A 22,657-nucleotide genomic window follows, 5' to 3' on the forward strand; every position below is an offset into this window, starting at 1 on the left:
AAAAAGAAATCCCAAAGCTGCTTTTTATCCCATATTAGAAGCTTTAGTCTTCTGTGCTTTGATGCATATGTCTTACATTAGTACATAATTACATCTCTAATTTTAAGTGTGATATGTTTTATTCTAAAGTGCTAAAACTTACTTTGTCCAAGTCCAAAATTTTTGTCTGTTGTATGATGCATGCTTATGAAAAAGCAAGTTCAAGAGGCAGGAGTGATTTTTGAAGTCCTATGAGTGCTTCTAATATTTCATGCATTTGCAGGACTTCTGTTTACTTTTGGCTTATGATTTCGTGTAACTGTTCCTCTTGTTTTCCTAGAAGAAATAAAGGAAGGGAGAAAGAATGTTTTTGTTGTAGTTTTTAAATATTGAATGTTTCTATGTTGACAGTATATAAGAAGCACAATCTGGAGTTTTTGCAATGTTTGACTATTTACATTTGCTTAAGAGTCTGTTTTTGCTTGCTTAACTTTGGTCTGTTTATTTAGGCCTTATTTGCAACAGAAACTTTTGCTATGGGAATTAATATGCCAGCCAGGACTGTGCTGTTTACAAGTGCCTCCAAATTTGATGGGAAAGACTTCCGATGGGTATGTGAAAAAGAAGTTCTATGGGAGAATGACTTAATCATGTTATTTAAACTTCTACTAAGACAAAATTTACTGTTGACATATTCACTTCAGTGTAACAGAATTTTTCTTCAAAAATCTTTCTATTTGCTCATTACTCCGTTTCCTGAAGACAAGATTATCCAGAGTACACTTACAGTTGTTTAATAGATACAGCAAAAGAACATCAAACACAAGGTAGTGCTGAATATTGGACTAGCCTAAGACTTGTGCTAAGTTTGTCCTAAAGCGTGAGTATTTTTTCATCCATGTCAAAGGAATCTGAATAATAAATTGGCTCAATATTGTGTCATAATGATAACTAGGTTTTGACAGACCCAAGAGAATAGGTGATTTTCTTCAGGAGAGTATTGATTGTTCTGTTATAGCAGATTGTTTTGGGTATCCCGTGGAAGGAGAGAGATGTGAGAAAGAAGCAGGTTCTTAAACAGGTTCTGGAACTGAAGTTATTTGAATGTTCACAGCTTGTTCAGTCTGATTGGATGTCTTAACGAAATATACAAGAATTAGCTATCTTTGTGGTATGAGACATGGGCAGTTGCTGTAAAAACTGTAAAATTGGGGTTTTTTTGCTTAGTAAAACAGTGGTAGGTGTTAGGAAAGTTACTGCAGTTACTTATCAGTAAATGTAGCTATGAAAGCTCTGGTCAAGTTATCCTGCTAATATGTACAAGTCATAAGGATGGATTTGTCTGAGCAGCTTAGTGGTCAATTGTGATGAGTAATGAATTTGATATGTGAAAATGCCATGTCTTATGTAACTGTTTGATTAGTTTTTGTACATCATAAACATGTACCATGTGTATAATTGTAAACAGCTTTTTATATGTTCTTGGTGTCTTTATAATGTTTTTTATTTTTTTATGTCAGATTTCGTCAGGTGAATACATTCAAATGTCAGGTCGTGCAGGACGCCGAGGTATGGATGACAGAGGAATAGTAATTCTTATGGTGGATGAAAAAATGAGTCCAACAATTGGCAAGCAACTTTTAAAGGTAGGAGAGAAGCTAACTTTTTTGTTATTTTGTTTTTAGTTTTTCAGGGATCTTAGCAGAACAAGAATTCTATCCTGTTTTCTAGGAATGCACTAATACTGCAGTGATCTGTTGTTTCTTGCTGACCACAGTTGATTCCAGTGTATTACTGTCCTGTAGAGGTTTACTAACCTCCCAAGAATAATAAAAGTAGTGGTTCTGTGATGAAATAAAGGATTGTCAGTGAACTTCTCAGTGTAGTAGACAAACCAGACAAAATCAAGCAGAAGCAGAAAAATGAGGTGCATAAGATAACTGAAAAAAGGTTGGCTGTCAGTGAGCTAAAATTAACAATGAAGAAACTCACAGGGCGTGTAGGAAAATTTGTGAATCAAAAGAGGTTCTGAACTATGGCCATTAGATTATAGGGCTTCTCCAACTCTAATGGATGTTGTTACAGTTAATTGCGAGTTTCTCTTCCTTTATAATTAGGATATGAGACATTGCACTCATTCTTCTCACTTTCATTTGAAGACCATGGCCAAAATGACCATAATGAATCAAAATATTCTACTGTGTGTATTGACAGTTGTAGACTACTTACAATAACTGTGCAAATGTCTGAAAACTGAGCACTTGAGAAATGTCTCAGCATGCTGATCACGAGCGTAAAAATAGGTTATTTGTGCTCAAAATGCATTTAGAATATTTTTAGTGGTTGTATAAATTACGGAAATCATCCTAAAATCAACATCAGAGTATACTAATCAAAAGCTTTGTATTTGTAGGTCTTGTGCTGGAAAAAAAAATCAGAGGCTGGTATTTCTCAATTTTTTTCAGGGAAATTTGATAGCAAGCTAAAATATATACATAGCTGCTGTTAGTTATGTATCTTGATCTGTCTGTGCTTCATGTTGATTCATAACAGATGTACAGTGTGTACAGATAGTATTTGCCTTTTGAAGTCAGAATTTTCATGAATGTTCGCTAATAAATTTTGACAAATAGTCCAGCTCATTCATGTAGCATTAATCTTTGAATTTATTTCTTAATTTTGGTTTGTTTTCTCAGTAGAATTTACTTGCGGCATGTGTTTGCACTCTTAAAGCATGTGTACCTCTCAGCAATATATAAAGACCAGGCTAGGTTTTTGAGTTTTTAATTTCACTTATTTTTTGAGTGTCATTTTGTAGCGTACTTACTTAAAGAAAGGCTTTCACCACTGAAAAACCAAACATCAGGAGATACAAAATGAGAGAAGAGAAAGTTTTTTTTTTTTCACGTTTGTAATTTCACTTGTTTGGGAACTATAGAATTCAGTATAAAAGATAAAATATAAAATATAAGGAACATATAAAATATAAGGAAATTGTAAATTACTTATAATTTTGATACCATCTATATTTTTTTCTGGGAAAAGAGGGAATGATAAGGAACATTTCCATTATTGAAACTACAAGCTTTTTTTTTTCCCTTTTGAACTGCAAGGAAACAAAAAGGGGGAAAATACTGCAGACTTCTTCCCTGTCTATTTTATGTCTTGGTTATTCGCCACTGATCTACTTAAATTTACATGTTTTGTTGATTTGTCACACTGCTTCATCAGAAAGCAAGGACTGAATTGAAGTTTCTTTGAAAAAGGTTGGAAAGGGCTGTAATGATTCTACTGATGGCTTTTGAAGCTTCTGTAACTCTTCAGCCAATTGCTGAAAAGGTAGTAAAAGCAATAGTTTGAAATGAGCAGTACATTATTTAAAAATATATATTTATTTTCCTTTTTAAATACAAATTCTTCGGGGTAAATTTCTTGCCAAAACAGGCCAAGGATGCATGCAAACTGCATTTTCTTCAGTATTCACACTCTGTACTCAATGTTAAGTGCATTTAGATTAGAATTTACTTAGTGATGACTAGTGTTTATCTGTCAGAAGATGATGACTGTGTTTTGTAGTGGTATTTTGCTGCCACATCAAATTTTACATCTTTGCTCCAGGATAAGCTAAAGATTTATAGGGAGAAATTCAGATTAAAGAACCTTATTGAGAATGACAGGACACTTATATAACAAAACTTATATAGTAACTCTTTAACCCTTTTGTATATCTGATCCAAGGCATTTCCTGAATACTAGAGTAAAGCATCTAAGAAATAAAGTTATCAGCTGCTGGACGCTGTGATCAGTGAAGTAAGGGCTTTGTGTATATACCAGCGGTAATACCGCAGCTGTGCTGCTTGGCTATGACGCTGTTCTTTGCGATGTTGTGTACAGTACTTCAAGCTTAAAATCCAAAGTTCAAATCGTAGATGGAGTTCTTATGTAGGATATTTGTAAATATTTCTTAAACTCAGTGACATGCATTTGTCTTCTGCAATGTAACTAGGTTTTTTGTTTATCCTTAGTGTTTGTTTGACCACTGCGTATTTTGTAAACTGATGACTTGCACAAATCTATAAAACTAAATGCTTACAATACTGTTGGAGAGCTTTCTGAAGGCAATAAATTACAGTTTTACGTTTGCATAAAATTAAATATTTTATGAGAATTTTTGAGGGGGAAAGAAGGGAGTCTGGGTGAGAAATTCTCAACTACATAATATTAGTTTAGGTGAGAAGTGAGAAGCTTTTTCTTGACACTAGATGGCCTTTGAAACTGGAGCAGCATCTCTCTGGTTGGCATTTAACCATATTACAATGCATGCACCCTTACAGAGACAATTGAGATCTTGAACTGCAGTAATCCATCATTTCTCTAAAAGTCAAAAATCTTAAGCTACTTATGGAAATGAGTAATTTGTATAATGAAAGAAAATGCGCTAATATAGGTAGGTTTTAGAGAGTTGAATTTGAGTTTATCTTTGCTTTGCTTCTACTTACTCTTTCACAGGAGAAATTAGATGGACTGAAAAATTGAAAAAGAACATTCATCTAACCAGATAAAATATAGTATTATGCTCTCCTTGTCATTTGTGTGTGGAGCATAAAATGCCCCAGTGCCAAGCTGCTGGAGGTATTCCACTGGCTACATCTGGCTCTTTGGCAGGACTGTCATTGATGGATTTAACAGTACTGTGCCTGCTGTGCTTCTGTGAGAAATCCATCTGATCTTTCTGTACTTCATTTTGTTTCTTAGGTTGTATTATTGGAATAGCTAAATGGATAGGACAGCAATTCAGAGAGTTTAATACATTTCACTTCAACTTCCTGCCTATTTTATGACCACTGTGTAGTAATGCATTGGAAAGTTTCTCAAATTTGCGAGAGCCCAAATCATTGTTCCATAATTATTGATGCAGCATTATTAGATTGTGTGTTCTACTCATCTGTTCCTTACTGCATATAGCTCAGTTCCTTGCAGACTCCCAGTTACAAAGAAAATTCTATTTAGTGTGAAAAACAACACTTTAAGTAGATTTATGCTGATCAGGAATAAATGTAGGACTGAAAGTGGTGACGTACCACTTGACTACCAATGTCAGAGAAGACATTTTGATTATTAGAACAAATTTTCTGGGATACAAGAAATCTGATAAAATTTTTGGGTAGTGGTAGTTTCTCCTAAGTGAAGCTACCTGTCTGCAGAAGGGATTAATAATAAGCCTTTGCCACCACTGTCATTTTATGTGTATTTTAACTTTAGAAAATGTAATAAAAAACAAGAAGAAAATCAGAAAATCAAGACAAAACAGTGGTTAATGTACAGGAAATATAAAACACACACAGAAGTAATTCACTTAATCTTTGTGGTTTTATTGTTCCTTCCTTTGACTCATCTGGTATTGGCTGATTGGGCCATGGGCCTGCTCCTTTATTCTTGCTGTGTTTTAATACAGACAAGTACTGGCTGCAGGATCAAGTCCAGAGAGTGGTGATCAGTGTCTCCATGTCTGGATGGAGATCGGTGACAAGCGGTGTCCCCTCAGGAGTCGGTGTTGGAACTGATATTCTTTAATATCTTCATCAGAAACATTGACAGTGGGGTTGAGTGCACCCTCAGCAAGTTTGCTGATGACACCAATCTGTGGGGTGTGGTTGACATACTAGAGGAATGGGGTGCAATCCAGAGGGATGTAGACATGTTTGAGCAGTGGGCCCAGGTGAACCTCATGAGGTTCAACAAATCCTAATGCAAGGTCTTACATTTGGGTCAGACAGCCTTCACTACCAGTACAAGCTGGGGGATGAAAGGACTGAGTGCAGCCCTGCTGGAAAAGACCTGGGAGTGCTGGTGGATGGGAAGCTGGACATGAGCCAGCAGTGTGCCCTCACAGCCCAGAAAGCCAATTGTATCCTGGGCTGCACCAAAAGCAGCATGGCCAGCAGGGCCAGGGAGGTGATCCTGCCCCTCTGCTCTGTGCTGGTGAGACCTCACCTGGAGTACTGCATCCAGGTGTGGAGTCCTCAGTACAGAAGAGACACAGACCTGTTGGAGCATGTCCAGAGGAGGCCCACAAAAAGGATTCAAGGGATCAAACACCTCTTCTGTGAGGACAGGCTGAGAGAGCTGGGGCTGTTCAGCCTGGAGAAGAGATGTCTCTGGGGAGACATGAGAGTGGCCTTTTGGTATCTAAAGGGAGGCTATAAGAAGGAAGGGGACAGACTGCTTAGCAGGGTCTTTTGTGATAGGACAAGGGGAAATGGTTTCAAATTAGAAAATGGGAGATTTAGATAAGATATAAGTTAAAAGATTTTTACAGGAAGGGTAATGAAGAAGTGTAACAGGTTGACCGGAGAGGTGGTAGATGCCCCGTCGCTGGAGACATTCAAGATCAGGCTGATGGTGCTCTGGGCATCCTGATCTAGCTGTAGATGTACCTGTTCACTGTGGGGGAGTTGGATGAGATTAACATTAAATGTACCTTCCAACTCAAAAATTTCTGTGATTTGGGAGTGTACATATAGTGTAGCAGGTTATACACTCCCGTGTGACTTTCATTCCCTTAGTGTTCAGTCCCTTGCCAAGTATCAGCTTAATGTTCCAGCTTAATTATAGTATTGTACTTTCATTTGACTGTTAGCTTACAGATATGGTAAAAGGAGGGGAAAAAAAAGAGCATTAGCATTTGAAAAACATACCAAATTCTAGTTTAGGAGAGAAATAGGCTAGGTTTTGATCTTAACGCTTGTTGGAAAAGCCATTACAAAGTCTAAAGAAATACATTGTCACTAATAGTTTGAGGACTGCATAAACTTCCTTCCTTGAAATTCAGAGCTGTGACATAGGTGAGGACCACAACGAAACAAGGAAGTTTGGGATACTTTGTCAAAATTTGCTGTAAAAATATATGTTTTTTATTTTAAACTGGCAAACTTTTACTTTGCTCTTGTAGAGCTTGGACTGCAGAAATTTTCCAGGCTTCAGTTCAGGAACACACTTAACTTCCAACCTTAGTTTTAAAATCTGCTTAGAGTCAACAAGACTTCAGTGTGAGATTGTGGAAGGAATTCAACTGTTCAGAAGGAGACAGATATTCAAAGACCATTCTGAACAGACTTACAATTTTATAGACAAGCCAGTGGATAGAAAGAACTACTTGCTCTTCTCTTGTGACATTTGCAGTCAAAATGTGGGGAGATCATGTGTATCATATGGCATATAAAATAGTCACTATTGGACTACATTTAATGCTCTTCCAGAGCCAGGAGAACTAAGCTAACTGCTATTATTTATTAATTGTGGTTGCTGCTTATTAATACCAGAAGTTACTTGAAGTTTTTTTGACCTGTCTGTGGAAAGCATTTTGCCCCTAGCTATATTTTTTTTGAAAATGTGCTTTTATTGTGGTGAACTTGCCACTGTCTATTGCAAATTTATATACATTTTGAATGATGAAGCTAGATTTTCTCTCTACCTTCTTACTCTTAAAGCTGAAAATGTGAGATACGAGGACAAGATTTTCTTAATTTTTAAACATTTTTTTGTAGAAATTTGCAGCATTTTAGACACGTTTTCTTCAAAATTCAAAGTAGTGTATTTTTACTGAAACTGTAAATTGTTGCATCACTGACCAACAGAACTCTGTGGTAGTGAATCTGAAACCAGGATGCATTGAGTAACTGATCTAGCTTCTGAGTGCAGATACAGATACTATTTGCCATTTTGCATTTGAGTTTCTTTTGAGTACATCTAGCTTGAATTGAGCAAATTGATCTAGTTTCTCAGGTGTTATGCAAATACAGCTAATCGTTCATGTGATAACTAAGCACTTGATATGTGGAAAAAGTGCATGCTGTTACTATTTCACTGCTTGTGTCTTATGAATATATCAGTCACTTTATTTAATGAAGTCTTTTTTTTCTTGTGAATTACTAATGATGACTAATACAGACAGCTAAGTGTAATTCTTTCCAGCTTGTAAGGAAAAATGTGATAGACTTTTTAAATATCAATTTGTTCTGTTATGAACTTCTTTGTAAAAAAAAAAAAAAAGCTGTTCTTTGTTTCCTTTTTGGAAATTCATTCATTCAGCTTATTTGTGGAAACTTTGATAAATGAAATTGTCAGTAAACTCGATGGCCTAAAATATGTCCTGCTATGCATCTAATTTTTCTCATTATGAAAGACACTTTTTTTTGTTGCTTAAAAATATATAATTACCTCTTTCATCTTCCTCAGTTCTTAATGTTCCTGTGACTCCGATGGTATTTGCCATCCTATGTTCCCCATGAAAGCTATGCACATATTTTCCATGACAGGTTGAAGAGCCAGAAGTTCTGTCCAAAATTTTGTTTCTCTCTCTGCATTGAAACACTTTTGAAAATGTAAGCATTTTTTTTCCCACTGTAAGAGAGCAGGGAGAGTAACCCTTAACAGATGTAAGTCTTGCTCAACAGCACATGCCATTGGGCAGTAATGACAGCCCACATCTCCAGCTAGGAAAGGTTTCCTATTTTAAGAGCAAGAAAATTAAAAAATACGAAAAGGCTGTCAATATCATTTCCAGTATCCATTAATCTCCATCTTCACTGCTTGTTTTATCTTTCTAATTGATGTGAGCAAGAAATGTATGACTAGTGATCCCTTTGATGATTTGATTGTGTAAGGAGATATTCCATTCTGAAATCACTGACAGTGAAACAGGACACAGTGTGTAGCTGCTCTGGTTTTCAGTTAATGATCACTATTCAGTTAATAATCAGACTGAAGTATTTCTACAGTGAGTTGTTCGTGCCCACGTTCTAATATGATCAGCTGAAGCCTATCGCTCTGGTCCAACCCAAATCTTGAAAGAACGCTCCTTTAAAGTTGTCTTAAAACTTAATAAGATATGGAATGTTTGCAAGAACACCAAGTAGGTTATTAATTTTTGAGAACTTTAGTTCGTGTATCCAGGCTGTTCTCATTTATCCAGACTGTTCCTATCCAGAGAGATAAAAATCTTTGCAAAATTGTTCCCTCTTCCCTACTTTTTTTTTTTTTTTTTTGCTTTTAATTATTCAGAAATAAATCTGTTGCTACTGTCTGTTGAGAACTTGAGGCAGTCGTCTGTTCTCTGAAGTGAAAGTGTTGCTTGCAGAAGGGAGATAGAAGTACTTGGGTGGTAGTTCTCCAACAGTAAATCTGTAGATGCGGGATGTGTTTGGACGTGACTGTTCAAGGCAGTCTTTCTCATCAAGTTTTAATGGAGCTCTAAGCAGTTACACTTTTGCATGAGTGTTTGGTGTTTCTTGCCTTCTCCAGTATAGAATCTTGTCTCTGGAAGTGTGGAGTGGATTTCCACACAGACCAAGAGAACTTGAGGCAGATGATTGCATACCTTAGCCTGTAGGAGAGGAAAACAGTTAACTGTTACAGGATTATCTGTGGTACAAGCTCAGCTATGTGTCATGCATATGCTTCACAGTATTTTTAAAAAAGTAATAAAGAATTGTAAAGAAGCTGGTGACATGGAGCTTTACCAGAGAAAGAGATTTAAAGAGGAGAAGAACATGACAAAGAAAATGTAGCTCAAATTTATTTGCTTCCCTTACCTTTAGTACCAAGCAAGCTCCAGGTTGTTCACTTTGTTTTGCATAAGCTCTTCAAGAGCAATTTAGGAAAGGAAAGCCCGCCTTTTTATCAGTAATCTCATATTTCCTCATCTTCCATTGTTCCCTTCCACTCTGTATGTGACCAGCGTCTTTACATAACCACCAATTGCCTTTTCAGTGATCATGCCTATCTTCATTATTTGCCAGGAAGAGCTGGTTCCCTGGTCATGTTTTGTGTGTGGTTAGTACGGAAGAATGACTGAATTTTGCTGTTAGTTTTCCTGATGCAGCTGCATAACCCATCTGTTGCTATTAGGTGTTTGAGGCAAGGGTATCCAGATGATTGCTGCATATTAGAAGCGAGTCTGTTGATGGCCCAGGTTAGTCAGTAGAGAGTAGTACATACTGCAGAATCCTCTGGCTGTGCTAACAGTAAAATAGAGTAAGGCTACTACAGTCCTGTTTAGTTTGGAGAAGTAACTGCTTCGGTTTTCAAAAAGGAAAAGTTCTCAATTTTGATTTGAAATACAATATTGCCTACAGAACAGCACTGAGAAAGCAGAAATTTCTGGAACTTAGAGAAGAATGTGTGAGATAAAGGAACAGAAACAACTGACAATTTTTGCCTAAAAAAGGATTTTTAATTGCTTTATTTTCATAGCATGGTCTTATTTTCAAATTGTAAAATGTTGATCATGTGTTTGAGATAAAAATCGCCACATCAGTAGTTGGCTCAAATGCTGCCTTTCAAATACATGTGCTTTTTATGGCCTTTGAAATACCTAGAGTTTCTTTCATTTGTTTTTAAATTGCTCCTCCTTCACAGTTGTACTGATTTTAAAAAGCCTTCAAAGTGAATCTGCAGGAATTGTGCATGTGTTGTACTTGTAAAGAATACACTGTTTTCTCACTTTCTGATAGTACTAGTGAGAGCACGCTGCTTCTGATTTTATTCCTTCAAATAGTTCATAGTCTTATAAGCATTCAGTTAAATTACACCTTAAAGCAATGCAACACAGGGAGTGAAGTATGGGGTTCGCAGTGCGTTCAAAGTGATCACAGTGAGATTTTGCCAGATCTCCTGAAGGCCTGCACGGCTATGACTGTAGCTAGCTAGCACGTGTAATCCAGCTGCTTTGGTTGATGCCTTACTAGAGTCATAAATGTTGGTGCTGGAAAGAATCTGAGCCCTTCTGAACTGGTGTTGGTATAATCACTATGTCGTTCTTTAGTAAATGCCATTCTGTAAATGGCACTCTCTGTTTCAGAGAATCAAGCTGTTAGGGAGTGGTGCTTTCTTTTTCCTGGAAAATGGATATATTTAGAATAATGGACAAGAGGCACATAATCCTGGTTTCAGGTCTTAAAAGAACAGCTATGTTGCATGTTGTTTAGCATCAGCAATAGAAGTTCTCTGATCTGCAGGTATCTATAGAAACTTGAGATTTCCTCCACACTTTGCAGCTCTGGGCTCAGCTGTGGGCTGAGATAGGCACCTCTGGGTCCATCTGCTCCAATCCCAAGCAGACAAACCCAGAGTAGGCTGCGCTGGCCCACATCCAAGTGGCTTTTGTGTATCTCCAGAAGTGGAGAGTCCACAACCTCTAAGGAACAACCTGTAAACTAATTTTAGAATGAGGCGTTGCTTAGGTTAAAGAAGTGGCACACTACCTATTTTCAAACAAACTTCATTGTGATCAGTAAGTCTTCATAGAGAGAAAAAGGTGCGCAAGTAAGTTTTTCCAGAATATTAAAATAGTGGATTGTTTTTAATAGTTAAATGACTGTTTTTTTGAAACCAAATAGTGGTTTCAAAAAATGTAAAAGGTTTCATCTAAACTTTTCATTTATAACATGGCAGTATGAATATAAATACAAGACATACAAATACTGTTACATGTTGGGCATAAAAAAATTGCTTTGGATTTCATGAGAGAATTAATCTAAATTCAAGACAAGTTATGCTACCCATCAAAGCAGCTCTTTGTACAAAATACTGCATCATGATTTGTTTGATGTGCGCTTATATGCTGCAGCTAAATTATTTACTAGCTGGACAATGTTCTTGGATCTTTTTCAGGGTTCAGCTGATCCCCTGAACAGTGCATTCCACCTGACCTACAACATGGTATTGAACTTGCTTCGAGTAGAAGAAATTAACCCCGAATACATGTTGGAAAAATCATTCTATCAGTTTCAACATTACAGAGCTATTCCGGGAGTGGTTGAAAGTAAGCACGTTATTCTCAAATATGAGACTCAGCGTAAAAGCTACTGTAACAGTGATGCTGGGCAATTCGAGCTTCATTGTCCTTGCGTGAACCTGTGTTGTTCTTGTTTTCCCTATCAGCAGTTGCCTGTGCACTGTTTGCTATTTTTTTAACAATTTCAGGAAGAGTAATTTCTTCTGCTCCTTAGGACCTATGCTGACCTTCATTGTCAGTCTATAAGGAGAGTGTTCTCCTGAGATTTGGACAAAAATGGTTTCCCCCATTGGTGGCCTCTAGGACAGGAAGAGGGAAAATAATTCAAAAATCCTTGCAAGAGGTGCAGAGAAGAAAAGTTTTATTTCTTAGTGATATGTAGAAATTAGCTAAAATAATTATAATTTTAAGTCTTATAGAATCACTAAAAGGAACTAAGGCATGCTGTATTCAGAGTAGTAGGGGGGCAGAAAGTTAAGTTGAAATACAAAGCAAAATTCAGAGAGGACTGAGGCTTTATTTGCAGTCCATTTAGTTAACTATATTTTGAGCCATGATCTTTAAATAGCGTGTTTTCATGAGCCAAGTTGGTTTCCAAAGATCTCAGCCAGTATTTGGGAATGAGACCTCTCTGAAAATTTAACCCAAAATTAAGAACACAGGATAACTGCTTCCTTTGCCACCCATAAATGAGCAGTTCATCTGTTTGATTGTTAATTGAATATCAAGAGACAGTATGTTTGTGTACATTGTATGTGTGGGGTTGATAAGCATGCAGAGGTGCATTTTTCTCCTGATTTCCCTTTGCAGAGTTTCTTACAGTTTGCAAGTGCAGTATTTAGGGCAGTAGTAGTCAAACAGAGTATGTATTTCCTGAGATCCTACCTGTTCCAATTGGCATGCCTAAATCTTCATTCTGGCATTCCAGCATTACTATTTAAGTAAAGAAACAGAGCTGAAGAACTTTTTCTGTGTGTTTTTTGACATTTTTTGCTTAGGTACCATAGTGAGCATTTGGAATTTTGTAATCATTTCAGCTGTGATCTAAAATACAAAGCAGAGAAATGTGTTTTTTTTAGGTCAAGGTGCAAATCATGTCACCAGTATGAATTGCTAGCTAATTGCTAGCTTTTTTTTATTTAAAAAAAAAAAATAGCTTGGCAGATAAAAATAGGGAGCACTTCCCTGAATTGTGTCTCAGGCCTGACTGAAGTGGGATTTCTGAGTCACTCATATGCATTCAAATAGCACGCAAGAAGGTAAATTGGTAGAGAGGATGGTGATCTTTATAGTAAGTCCTTTGTTTATATTGACCTGTATTTCCAGTGTGAGAGAAGGAAACTTGTTGCTTAAAATAAGAGCTGATTTGCCTAAATAAGGTGTGAAGACACTTGAGGAAGAAAAAAAGAAAAGCAGTGAATTCAGAGCTACATGCATGTAAAGCAGAACACTGATTCTCATGAGGGAGGTCATTAGAAGATGTCTGTGCACAGCTGTTTTTTCATAGGGTGAGGTCAAATTGCTCCAGTATGCAGTGAATCCCCTCTTAGAAATCTTTGCAGGTTTTTATGGGACTTCTCTGCAACCCGAAGTCATTTACTCCTGGACAGTCAGCAGCCCAGACTTATCTATTCTCAGGCTTGTTTATGAAATGTAATGTGGTTTGTTTGTTTGGGTGTTAAAAATAAACAAATAAATGATGTTAAGTACTATGTTTAATTCACTATAAGTAAAATTTATTGGACACATTTAGAAATTTCTAGTTTTTCAGAGAATGGATTATTGCACACAGAAAATACATGGTTTTGTAGATCTGAAAGGGAAACATCGGCTTCTAAATTTATGAAATCATTCATGTCCATGAGATTTTACTTTTTATTATAGAGGTGAATAAATTGGAAGAACAGTACAACAAAATAGTAATTCCCAATGAAGAAAATGTGGTCATATACTACAAAATCCGACAGCAGCTTGCAAAACTGGGTAAAGAGATTGAAGAATATATTCACAAGCCAAAATATTGCTTGCCCTTTCTGCAGCCAGGAAGACTGGTAAAGGTAAATGGATTTTTTTTGTTTGTTTGGTTTGGTTTTATTTCAACTCATGTCTTCCTGTGACATTTCCAGTGCTCGTTTGTCTTCTCTAGTTTACCATCTTAAAAAGTTACATACATCCTACTAAGCAACAGTTTTTACTTTTGTTACACATCTTTCTGTTAAACATTCAACAATGAAAGAAAAATAAATGCTATTTTCAGGGTGAGTATTAGTCCATGACTGCTGTTGTAGTTAACAAAAGTAAGAAAATACATGCTCACTATGATGTAGTGATACAGAGGTTGTGTTACAACATCTTCTAATATTTTCAGGTGAAAAATGAAGATGATGACTTTGGATGGGGAGTGGTTGTTAATTTCTCAAAGAAATCCAATGTTAAGGTAAAATCTGCATTCTCTCTGTTAGAAAAATATCTGTTTTACCGTTTTAACTTTCTGAAAATAAGACAGATCTCCTGTTTTCTTCGCAATTTTCCAAGACAAAAACTTTACCCTTTCACCTCAAATTTCGAAAAAGGCCTCCCCCAAGTGAATGTCTAAAGAAAAAAATCATGGCAGTTAGGACAAATACTTAATCCTGTGTTCATTTTAAAATTTTTATATATCTACGGAGGAGATGCTCATTTGTCTGAGGTAGCTAAGTCAAAAGCACACTTGACACTACAAAATTTCAAGATATTTAGTTTCTTTCTGAGGTGTCCCCAGCACTGGTATCCTGTGCTGTGTTATTTAATCTCAGAAAATTTTTAGAAGTTGTGTGAGTTGAGAGCACAGGGAGGCTGACATCTAGCACTGTGTAGAAGGTAGCGTTAAACTCAGGAATTGTATCTTCAGTTCTAAGCTGGTTGCTGAGATGTGAGATTGCTTATACCCTGATTTGTTGCTGTAGGTTAAGGGTTGGAAAGTTAAAATACAAAGAAAGCGAGAGAGTAGAAATGGATTTGGGGAACTGTGCAAGAAAATATGGAATGCAGTAATGAAATTGAAGCCAGATTTGTTTTCTCCTTCCCAGAATCCTTTAGAGTTGGTCTATGCATAATCCCAGAAACCATATTTTGGTTTCCCTTTTAGAATTGTTTTGTTAGGCTACTCTACTGACTAAACTGAAAACTAAGTTTAAAATATATTTTTATGTGGTAGTGTTTTTTGCTGTAATTTTGGCAGTAGAGCTTTGACATTAATTACTAGTGCTCAACATGAAGTCAGGCTCCAGTGGTGCCTCAATTTTGTGGCACTGTTTGGTTCTTTTCTATTATATATATTCATTAAAGGGGAAATGAGAAAAATATGTGCATGCAGAATTTGTTAGAAGAGATTTTGTTTTGTACTTCCATCTTCCTTTTGAAAGTCTAGTTTCTTTTTTCAAGTTTGAAAACTAGACTGTTTTCTACTGTTGCTTCAACTGTGCTTCTGAACTGCTTTTTTCATGGAACCACCGTGAGCAGTAAAACAGATTTCCCTGACTCCAGCCTTTTATGTAAAATTGCCAACTCCTGTGTCACTGAAGGCATTTCTACCAGTTTCATATCTACTTAGGTATTTTGCCTTCCCTATCTGACCTGTCTGTCTTACTATTGTGTAAAGCCATTAGGTATGAACGTTAGCATTGAAATTACAGCATCTTCTGAAGGTGATGGCTCTGGCTCCAGCTCTAGTTTGTAGTTAAGTTTAGTCAAGTCACTCTAGCAGCTGGCTTGAATTTTTCCTTCCGAGTTGTATGGAAAGAATGACAATAGGTGCTAAAAATTGTGGAATAGCCTTAAAGTTGTGTAAATGTAAAATCAGTATGGAAAAAAATGGTTTCTACAAGCAGAGGCATAACAAATGACCACTTAAAGAAGCTGTTATTTTCTTATTTTCATGTATCTGTCTTTGTATCTGTCCTAGGATTCAGATGCATTCCCCCATTACTCTTTAATGTCATATTTTACTTGATGAGTATTGGAAATACGTGATTATTGTGCTGTATCTTTAAATTTTCATCTATCTTTAAGCCGTATGCTTCTTTGATTTGCTTTCACAAATCATGTTGAATTCTATATGTGTTATAGTTCTTCTTTAGTAGTCAATTTTTTTTTGTTGCATCACAGTTTCTAATGTTTCTTTTTTTTTGTAGTGAGGAATAGATATAATTAAGGGTTACAGTGTGTCTATCATTAGTCATTATGTTCAGAGTTAATTACATCTTGTTTTTTCTGGCATGATTTCAAGAGGCAGCATTCCATAAAATTGCAAATGCGATTGGCACTTTATTCTGAACTGCAGTGTATACAAAAACAAAGTATTTGCTTAAGAATTTACTGTAAATTTAAAAAAAAAACTTTTGTGGAAGAGTTTATTTCCACTGTATTGTGCCAGCAGCATGCTTGTTTTATTGTTAGACTGGATGTAGTGTATGTTGTCTCCTGATGCCTAATTGTAGACAACAATTTTTTGTCTGTTAGTTGTTGTTATTGAAAAATAACAAAAAGGGGAAAAGCTTGTGAAAATGAATTCAAAACACAATGCCTATCTTCAGTTTTAGGGCTGTCATTTCATTCTACTAGAAGTCATAAAAATATGTGCTGATAGGAAGAGTTCATTTGAACAACCTTAATGTATATCAGTCCAGTCAAATAACTGATGTATGTATTTTTGCCTTTAAAGCAGAATGTAATAAAGGTTATGGCCTTGCAAGCAGTACTGTTTAACTGCCGTATCTGCATGTTTGCGTTCTTTAAGCAGATGTCAAATGATAAGTGTGCAATTTGGGATGTATAAATTCTTGTCCTGCAAGATGCAATTTTGTTTGCTGCAGATAAAATCTGTTATGCTGAAAGGATTTTTATTTTATCCTTATTGTGGGGAAAAACTTGAACTTGCAAACCTGTGGATGAAACAGTCCCCCACAATTTTCTTTTTAAAGACAAAACGACGAAGTTCAGTATTACTAGATATTTTGCATTACAGTTCAAAAGATATTGTCTTACTAGGAAGGAGCTACATCCAGAAGAAAAGGCAGAAGCACCTAAAGCTGCAGTTATGCAACAGGTTACTTTGGAAAGTGTGGACTGGGAGAAAGGAATTCTTTTTCAAGTGTGTTTTTCTCTGTGATGGATCTTCTAATCAGTACAGATTCAGTAGTTTTCAGAATGAATGTACTGCATCACTGAGCTGATGCTCTGCATAGAGAGATGAGCTGCTGCTCATCTCATACCATTAATACTGAATAAAGTCATGCTTCCTTCTTTTCTCATTGTTATTTTAAAATAACTGGTGTGGATCTGTTTTCTGTGCCCTCAACAGCCTAATTCTGGTGAATTGGACCCCTTATATGTAGTTGAAGTGCTACTGCACTGCAGCAAAGAGAGTCTGAAAAATTCTGCTACTGAGGCTGCAAAGCCAGCAAGACCTGATGAGAAAGGAGAGATGCAGGTTTGTTATGGATATTCTCATTAGTTTCTTGTAATTGCTCTCCAAGATTCTGTTTCCAACGCATTTGCAAACTGTGGAAGAGATACTGACTTACTAAGAAAAGGGAGCTGTATGCCTTTCTTAAGTGGTTGCTGATAGCACTGTTAGCACTTAAGAGGAAACAGTGTTTCAACAGTGAACAAATTACTTGGGTCTGTTTGTCACCATTGTCAAGGAGTGCTTTGAAACTTAGTTCTTGTCCTCTTAAGTATTTAAAATCTGAGTAGGAATAACCCTTCACTTAGCTGCTCTGTGAAGGGTTATTAAAATGAGTTATGCGTGTTATCTTCAAACAATTAAGTGTCTGTAAGCTGTTTTGTCTCAGATATTTGTGCAGGATTTTGTGGCTAATGTGCCTTTCTTACATGAAATTTGAGAATTTAGTTAGAATGTTGATAGACTTTGAGTAGACAATTTTGACAGATGCTTCCTTAAAAGTCTCTTCAATTGTGGATCTGAAAACTGAAGGAGTTCTTTTTTGATTTCTTTTCTTCCACTTTTACCCTTTTCAAACTCCTTCAGATTTGCAAGTCTATCTCAGTCAAAAATAAAATTGAAGTTCTTGTGAAAAAGTTTGCATTACTTAAAGTTTTCAATTTTAGCACCCTGTATCAAGACAAGCCATTATAAGTACAGGTCAGATACAGTTCAATCGGGTTAGATGTTTTTTCATAAATTCTGTTTTAAGCTTCAGATGCAGTACTGATAGCTTCTTTGTGGTTTTGATGCTAATGAATACATATTTTCTTATTTGTTACTTTCTATTATTATTTCTAGTTTTATTTATGACAGTAATTAGTCTATTTTGGACCAGAAGAGGTATTCCAGTAGAAAAAAGGCAAGAAAGTATCAAAAATGACTAGAGATTGTCATCTTGTAAAAGCTAAATAACATACATGAAGACTTCATAATGCAGGATAGTTTGTTGCTTTATTCTGTGTATTTTGGTGAAATACAGTTAAGGAATAAGTTTCAGTCTGGTCCTAATTGATATAAATATTGAATGAGAGTACATATTCAGTAGTTATATCTACTTCTTGCTGCACTGGAATACAAGCAGTAGGAAAACTGATGTATTTTTTTCCACTTGAGCCTCGCTCCAGACTGAACGGAATACAGAATTTTCCCATTTGGCCAGACTGACTTATTGGAGCTTTACCTTGTTATTCATATTTGCTGCTTCCTCAAACTCCTTTATCCACTGCTGCGTCCTTATTTACTCAGTTTCCCTTTTCCTTTGTGAAGTTCTACAAGGCAGAAGTAATAATATGTATTTTGCGGGCTGGATGCCGCGCTGTCTTTGGTAGGTCGTTCCTGTTCTGGTACATCTTCTCTCAGCCATAAGCAGTGTCCGACTTTACATACCGAAAGACCTGAGGCCTATTGACAACAGGCAAAGCGTGCTGAAATCTATACAAGTAAGTTCCACGAAGCCGTGAAAGCTGTCTGCTTTGATTGGAGGGGTACACCTGAATGAAGGACAACTAGTTTTAAATAAATTTGTCTAAATTTTGAGTCGCATCAGGAGTTGTTTTTAAAAGGGATTGGAAACCAGGGTTGTATGTCAGTTGTATCCCCTTTCAGACTGACTTTGAGAACTACTGGAATATCACATACCAAACTTTCACCTCCTCCTTTCACATCCCTATAAGTGTACCAGATTATTTTTAAAAGTGCATTTTGTTGTGCTGTTACAATATTACAAGAAAAACTTGTTTTGTCTTTTTTTTTTTTCTGTTTACATTCAAGGAAGTACAGAAGCGATTTCCTGATGGGGTACCGTTGTTAGATCCTATTGATGACATGGGTATCAAAGATCAAGGACTGAAAAAAGTAATCCAGAAAGTAGAAGCATTTGAGCATAGGATGTATTCACATCCTCTTCATAATGATCCCAATTTGGAAACTATATACAAACTTTGTGAAAGAAAAGCACAGGTAAAATATGAAACAAGAAGCTATATCCTACATCTTTATCTACTTGAAGAGAGACTTACTTTTTTTTTTCTTTTCAAAGCACAATTCTATTCTTTGTTAAATAAAGTAAAAAATTGTGAATCTCGTTAACAAACTGGCAGGGGCTGTGCTGTGTCCTTCGTTGATAAAGATGAGAATTGGATCTGAAAAGAAAGCTTCTCAGTAACAGTCATCTGAGATTAAAAGGTTGCAGAGGTGCCACTAAAGTTCTTTTCACTCAGTCGGCATGGGACACCACAGCATGCTTACAGATAATTAAAACTTCTCATTCATAATATGCTTGTGCAGAGCTGAGGTGAGCTGATGGGACTTACTAGCTTGAAGAGATTGCCATACAAACCATTGTGCTGCTTATTTCTGACTCCCAGCCTGGAAGCAGTATACCTACTTTGTATAGAGTTGCACCCTGCTAGACTGAAATTAGTTGCACATAAACATAACTCCTTTGTTGCTGTGCTTCTCCAGAGAACAAATTCTCTAGGATTCTCTTCACAGGAGTGAGTTTATTTCTGTCGTAAGCAGCACAAGGTGTTATGTGGTAAGACCTAATGGACCAAGCAAACTTCCACAAGGGTTTCCGTGCTGTGCACACTGCTGTTAGGATGATGGCATCTGTGATGTGATGAACTGAAGAAGCTGTAATTACACAAAACAACACATTTGGCTTGGATTCAGTGAAAGAGTTGGTAATGGGATGTAGTACTGGTCTCAGGTGAAGTGTCAGCTCACAACCAAAGATCTCTTGTGTGATTCTTTTTTAACTTATTTTTTTCCTTCTGGATAAACAGATAAATTTCCCAAATGTGCTAGAGTTCCCTATGTGTGAATGGAGCCAGTATAGTTTTTTGGTGTTTTTTGCTTTATTTATAACTTCCATCTTCTTAATATTATTGGAGTCAGTTTCAAGTGCTGTGTCCATTATACTGTAGTTCTGAAGTTTCCATGCATGTTAAACGTCTCTGGACAATTGTGTCTGTTAACAGAGCAGCACTTAATTTCTTTCCTTCTGACACACCCCTAGATTGCTATGGATATTAAGGCAGCAAAGCGAGAATTGAAAAAGGCCAGAACTGTCTTACAAATGGATGAACTCAAATGCCGCAAGCGTGTTTTGAGAAGGCTGGGGTTTGCCACATCTTCCGATGTCATTGAGATGAAAGGACGTGTTGCTTGTGAAATCAGCAGGTAATTGTTTCTGTGCCAAGTGTTCGTCATGCATGCATGCTTTGCTGGCCTCATAGAAATCAGCGTGTCTTGTTTATGTTTTAATATTCTGGGGCCACTGGAAGAAAGATTCTTCTTAGACTACATGAGGTGTGTTATAAAGGGAATATACGAACTAAAGCAGTAAGGGTGGCACCTGAAGGACAAAATACAGTAGATGCTTAAAGTAAAACATGGATGTTAAGATGGTGTAACAATGGCTAGTTTCTTACACAGCTTAAGTAATAATATGTGTTGTTGTTTAGTACTGTATGTTACATGAGAGGATAGTTTCTTAGCACAGAGCCACTCATGTTACACACAAACATGGGTGTAACAGTGAGTGTCAGCAATTACCAACTCACTAGCAGGTTTAGACTACAGCTTAAATAGTTCCATAGGGCAGTTGGAACAAATGTATTGAAGTGATGCGTTTTACTGTAATGCATTTAGCAGGTACATATATGTTGAAACATACCATAAAGATTCCATGGACAGTCATGAATTGGACTCAGTGTTTCAGTGCGTAACTCAGACATTCATAGAATAATGTATTTTTAGAAGTTAGAATGACTACTGTACTGCTTCCCTATAGATCAGAGAGAGAGGTACTACCTGTATGATCTGTCCTGCAAAATTTGATAGTGTATGGGTGAGCTGCAGCAGCATTTTATCAACTCCTCACCTTCAGGATCTGTTTTCTGATGAGTTTCAATTTTTGTCGTTTTAAAAAAAAATCTAGTTATTTCTCCCATCTTATGCATCATCTGATAAACTCTAAATAGAGATGTAGTCTTACCAACAATTTGATGTTTTATCCAAATAGTAGGTTTGGATTTTGTATTGGTGTCATGCATTTCCTTTTAGAATTTACAGTGGAGTCTTTGTTCTACAAGCAAGTTGATGGAAATTTTTTCCTCTTCTCAGTATCTTAGAAATATCTGGTTGAATCTCTTTTTATGAGCAGCAACAATACCAATTACCATCTCTTGTTATTTTCAATCTCTTGATGGGCTCTCTGATAAAAACTGACTAAAGCAACTGTTAAAACATGAACTTTTATGAACTATCAGGAGATGTTATCTCTGGTCCAGTTAGAGCTTTTAGTTACTTTATATTAACATCTTTTTCATGGGCATCTCTCTGAAAAAGCCAATACATGAATTTTTTGTATTCCAGTGAGTAAAATTAAGAAGTTTTTGTTCTTTAGCTATGGATAGTTGCTTCATGAAATAGTTAATAATACTTCGTTTAAAAATGACAATTGAGTAAGTCTTTTCTCCAAGCTTTCTTTTCCTTGTTTTTATTTTAGTGCTGATGAACTTCTCCTGACAGAAATGATGTTTAATGGTCTCTTCAATGACTTATCTGCAGAACAGGCAACTGCGCTGCTAAGCTGTTTTGTGTTTCAAGAGAACGTGAGTTACTTCTTCGGTTTATGAATTCTAGACATTCTCATCTACCAACAGTAGAGCTTTTAATTCAGTTCCAGAAATAGATGGTAATAGTACAATCCGTTGCATATTTTTGTCCTTTCTTAAGTTGTTTCAACACAAACGGCCTTTAAACACACACATAGATTTTAGCAACATCTGTTTCTTAAGCTCTGGAGTGAGGTTATTTTTAATTGAGGCATGCCTGTGCTTTGTTATGTGAACAGTATCCTTGACCTATTTGTGGAAGTGGCAACATCACATGGAATTGATACAAATGAAGAGCAAGATCGAGGGCATTTAATACCTGATACCTTTGTTTTCCTACCTGCAAGCTATGTAGAAGTTTACTGTGTTTTCCTGATGCTACTAAAAAATGAACTTCCGTATAAAATCTCACTGCAGATGGCTAGCAAGGTTTATCACTCAGGTTGACTCTAAAGGTAGAAAGTAGCAGATGCTAATAAATTATTCTTGTTAGTAGAAGGGATGGCAGAGTAAGCCACTGCTCATAGGCGACAGAAAATTAAGAACTAGAGTCCAATGCTGTGGTTCACTCAGCAGTAGTACTCAAGTCTGAAGAGGCAGAACATAAAATGTAGCTGTGATCATATAGCTGTATTTTCTTACATTTCCACTGATGTTTGTTAAAAGCATTTCCTTTTTCTACTCCTAACAAAAAGTTTGTAACAGCTGAAGTAGTAAATGGTGAGCATTTTTGCAGTTCAGAGTTATGCAACAGTTTATAGAAGAAATTCT

At 36.4% G+C, this 22,657-nt stretch overlaps 1 protein-coding gene across 1 annotated transcript in view; it reads left to right on the forward strand.

The window, feature by feature from the left end:
- Positions 1-22,657, forward strand: part of SKIV2L2 (Ski2 like RNA helicase 2) — a 39,753-nt gene that overhangs the window by 12,236 nt on the left and 4,860 nt on the right. Inside the window, exons 14-23 of the mRNA XM_021379588.1 lie at positions 489-590; positions 1,500-1,625; positions 11,653-11,803; positions 13,661-13,833; positions 14,145-14,213; positions 17,118-17,246; positions 18,593-18,703; positions 19,035-19,223; positions 20,284-20,447; positions 21,778-21,883. Coding sequence (XP_021235263.1) covers positions 489-590; positions 1,500-1,625; positions 11,653-11,803; positions 13,661-13,833; positions 14,145-14,213; positions 17,118-17,246; positions 18,593-18,703; positions 19,035-19,223; positions 20,284-20,447; positions 21,778-21,883 — 1,320 coding nt within the window. The remainder of the gene's footprint in view (positions 1-488; positions 591-1,499; positions 1,626-11,652; positions 11,804-13,660; positions 13,834-14,144; positions 14,214-17,117; positions 17,247-18,592; positions 18,704-19,034; positions 19,224-20,283; positions 20,448-21,777; positions 21,884-22,657) is intronic.

The sequence above is a fragment of the Numida meleagris genome, chromosome Z (assembly GCF_002078875.1).
Source record: "Numida meleagris isolate 19003 breed g44 Domestic line chromosome Z, NumMel1.0, whole genome shotgun sequence".
NCBI classification, from domain to species: Eukaryota; Metazoa; Chordata; class Aves; order Galliformes; family Numididae; genus Numida; species Numida meleagris.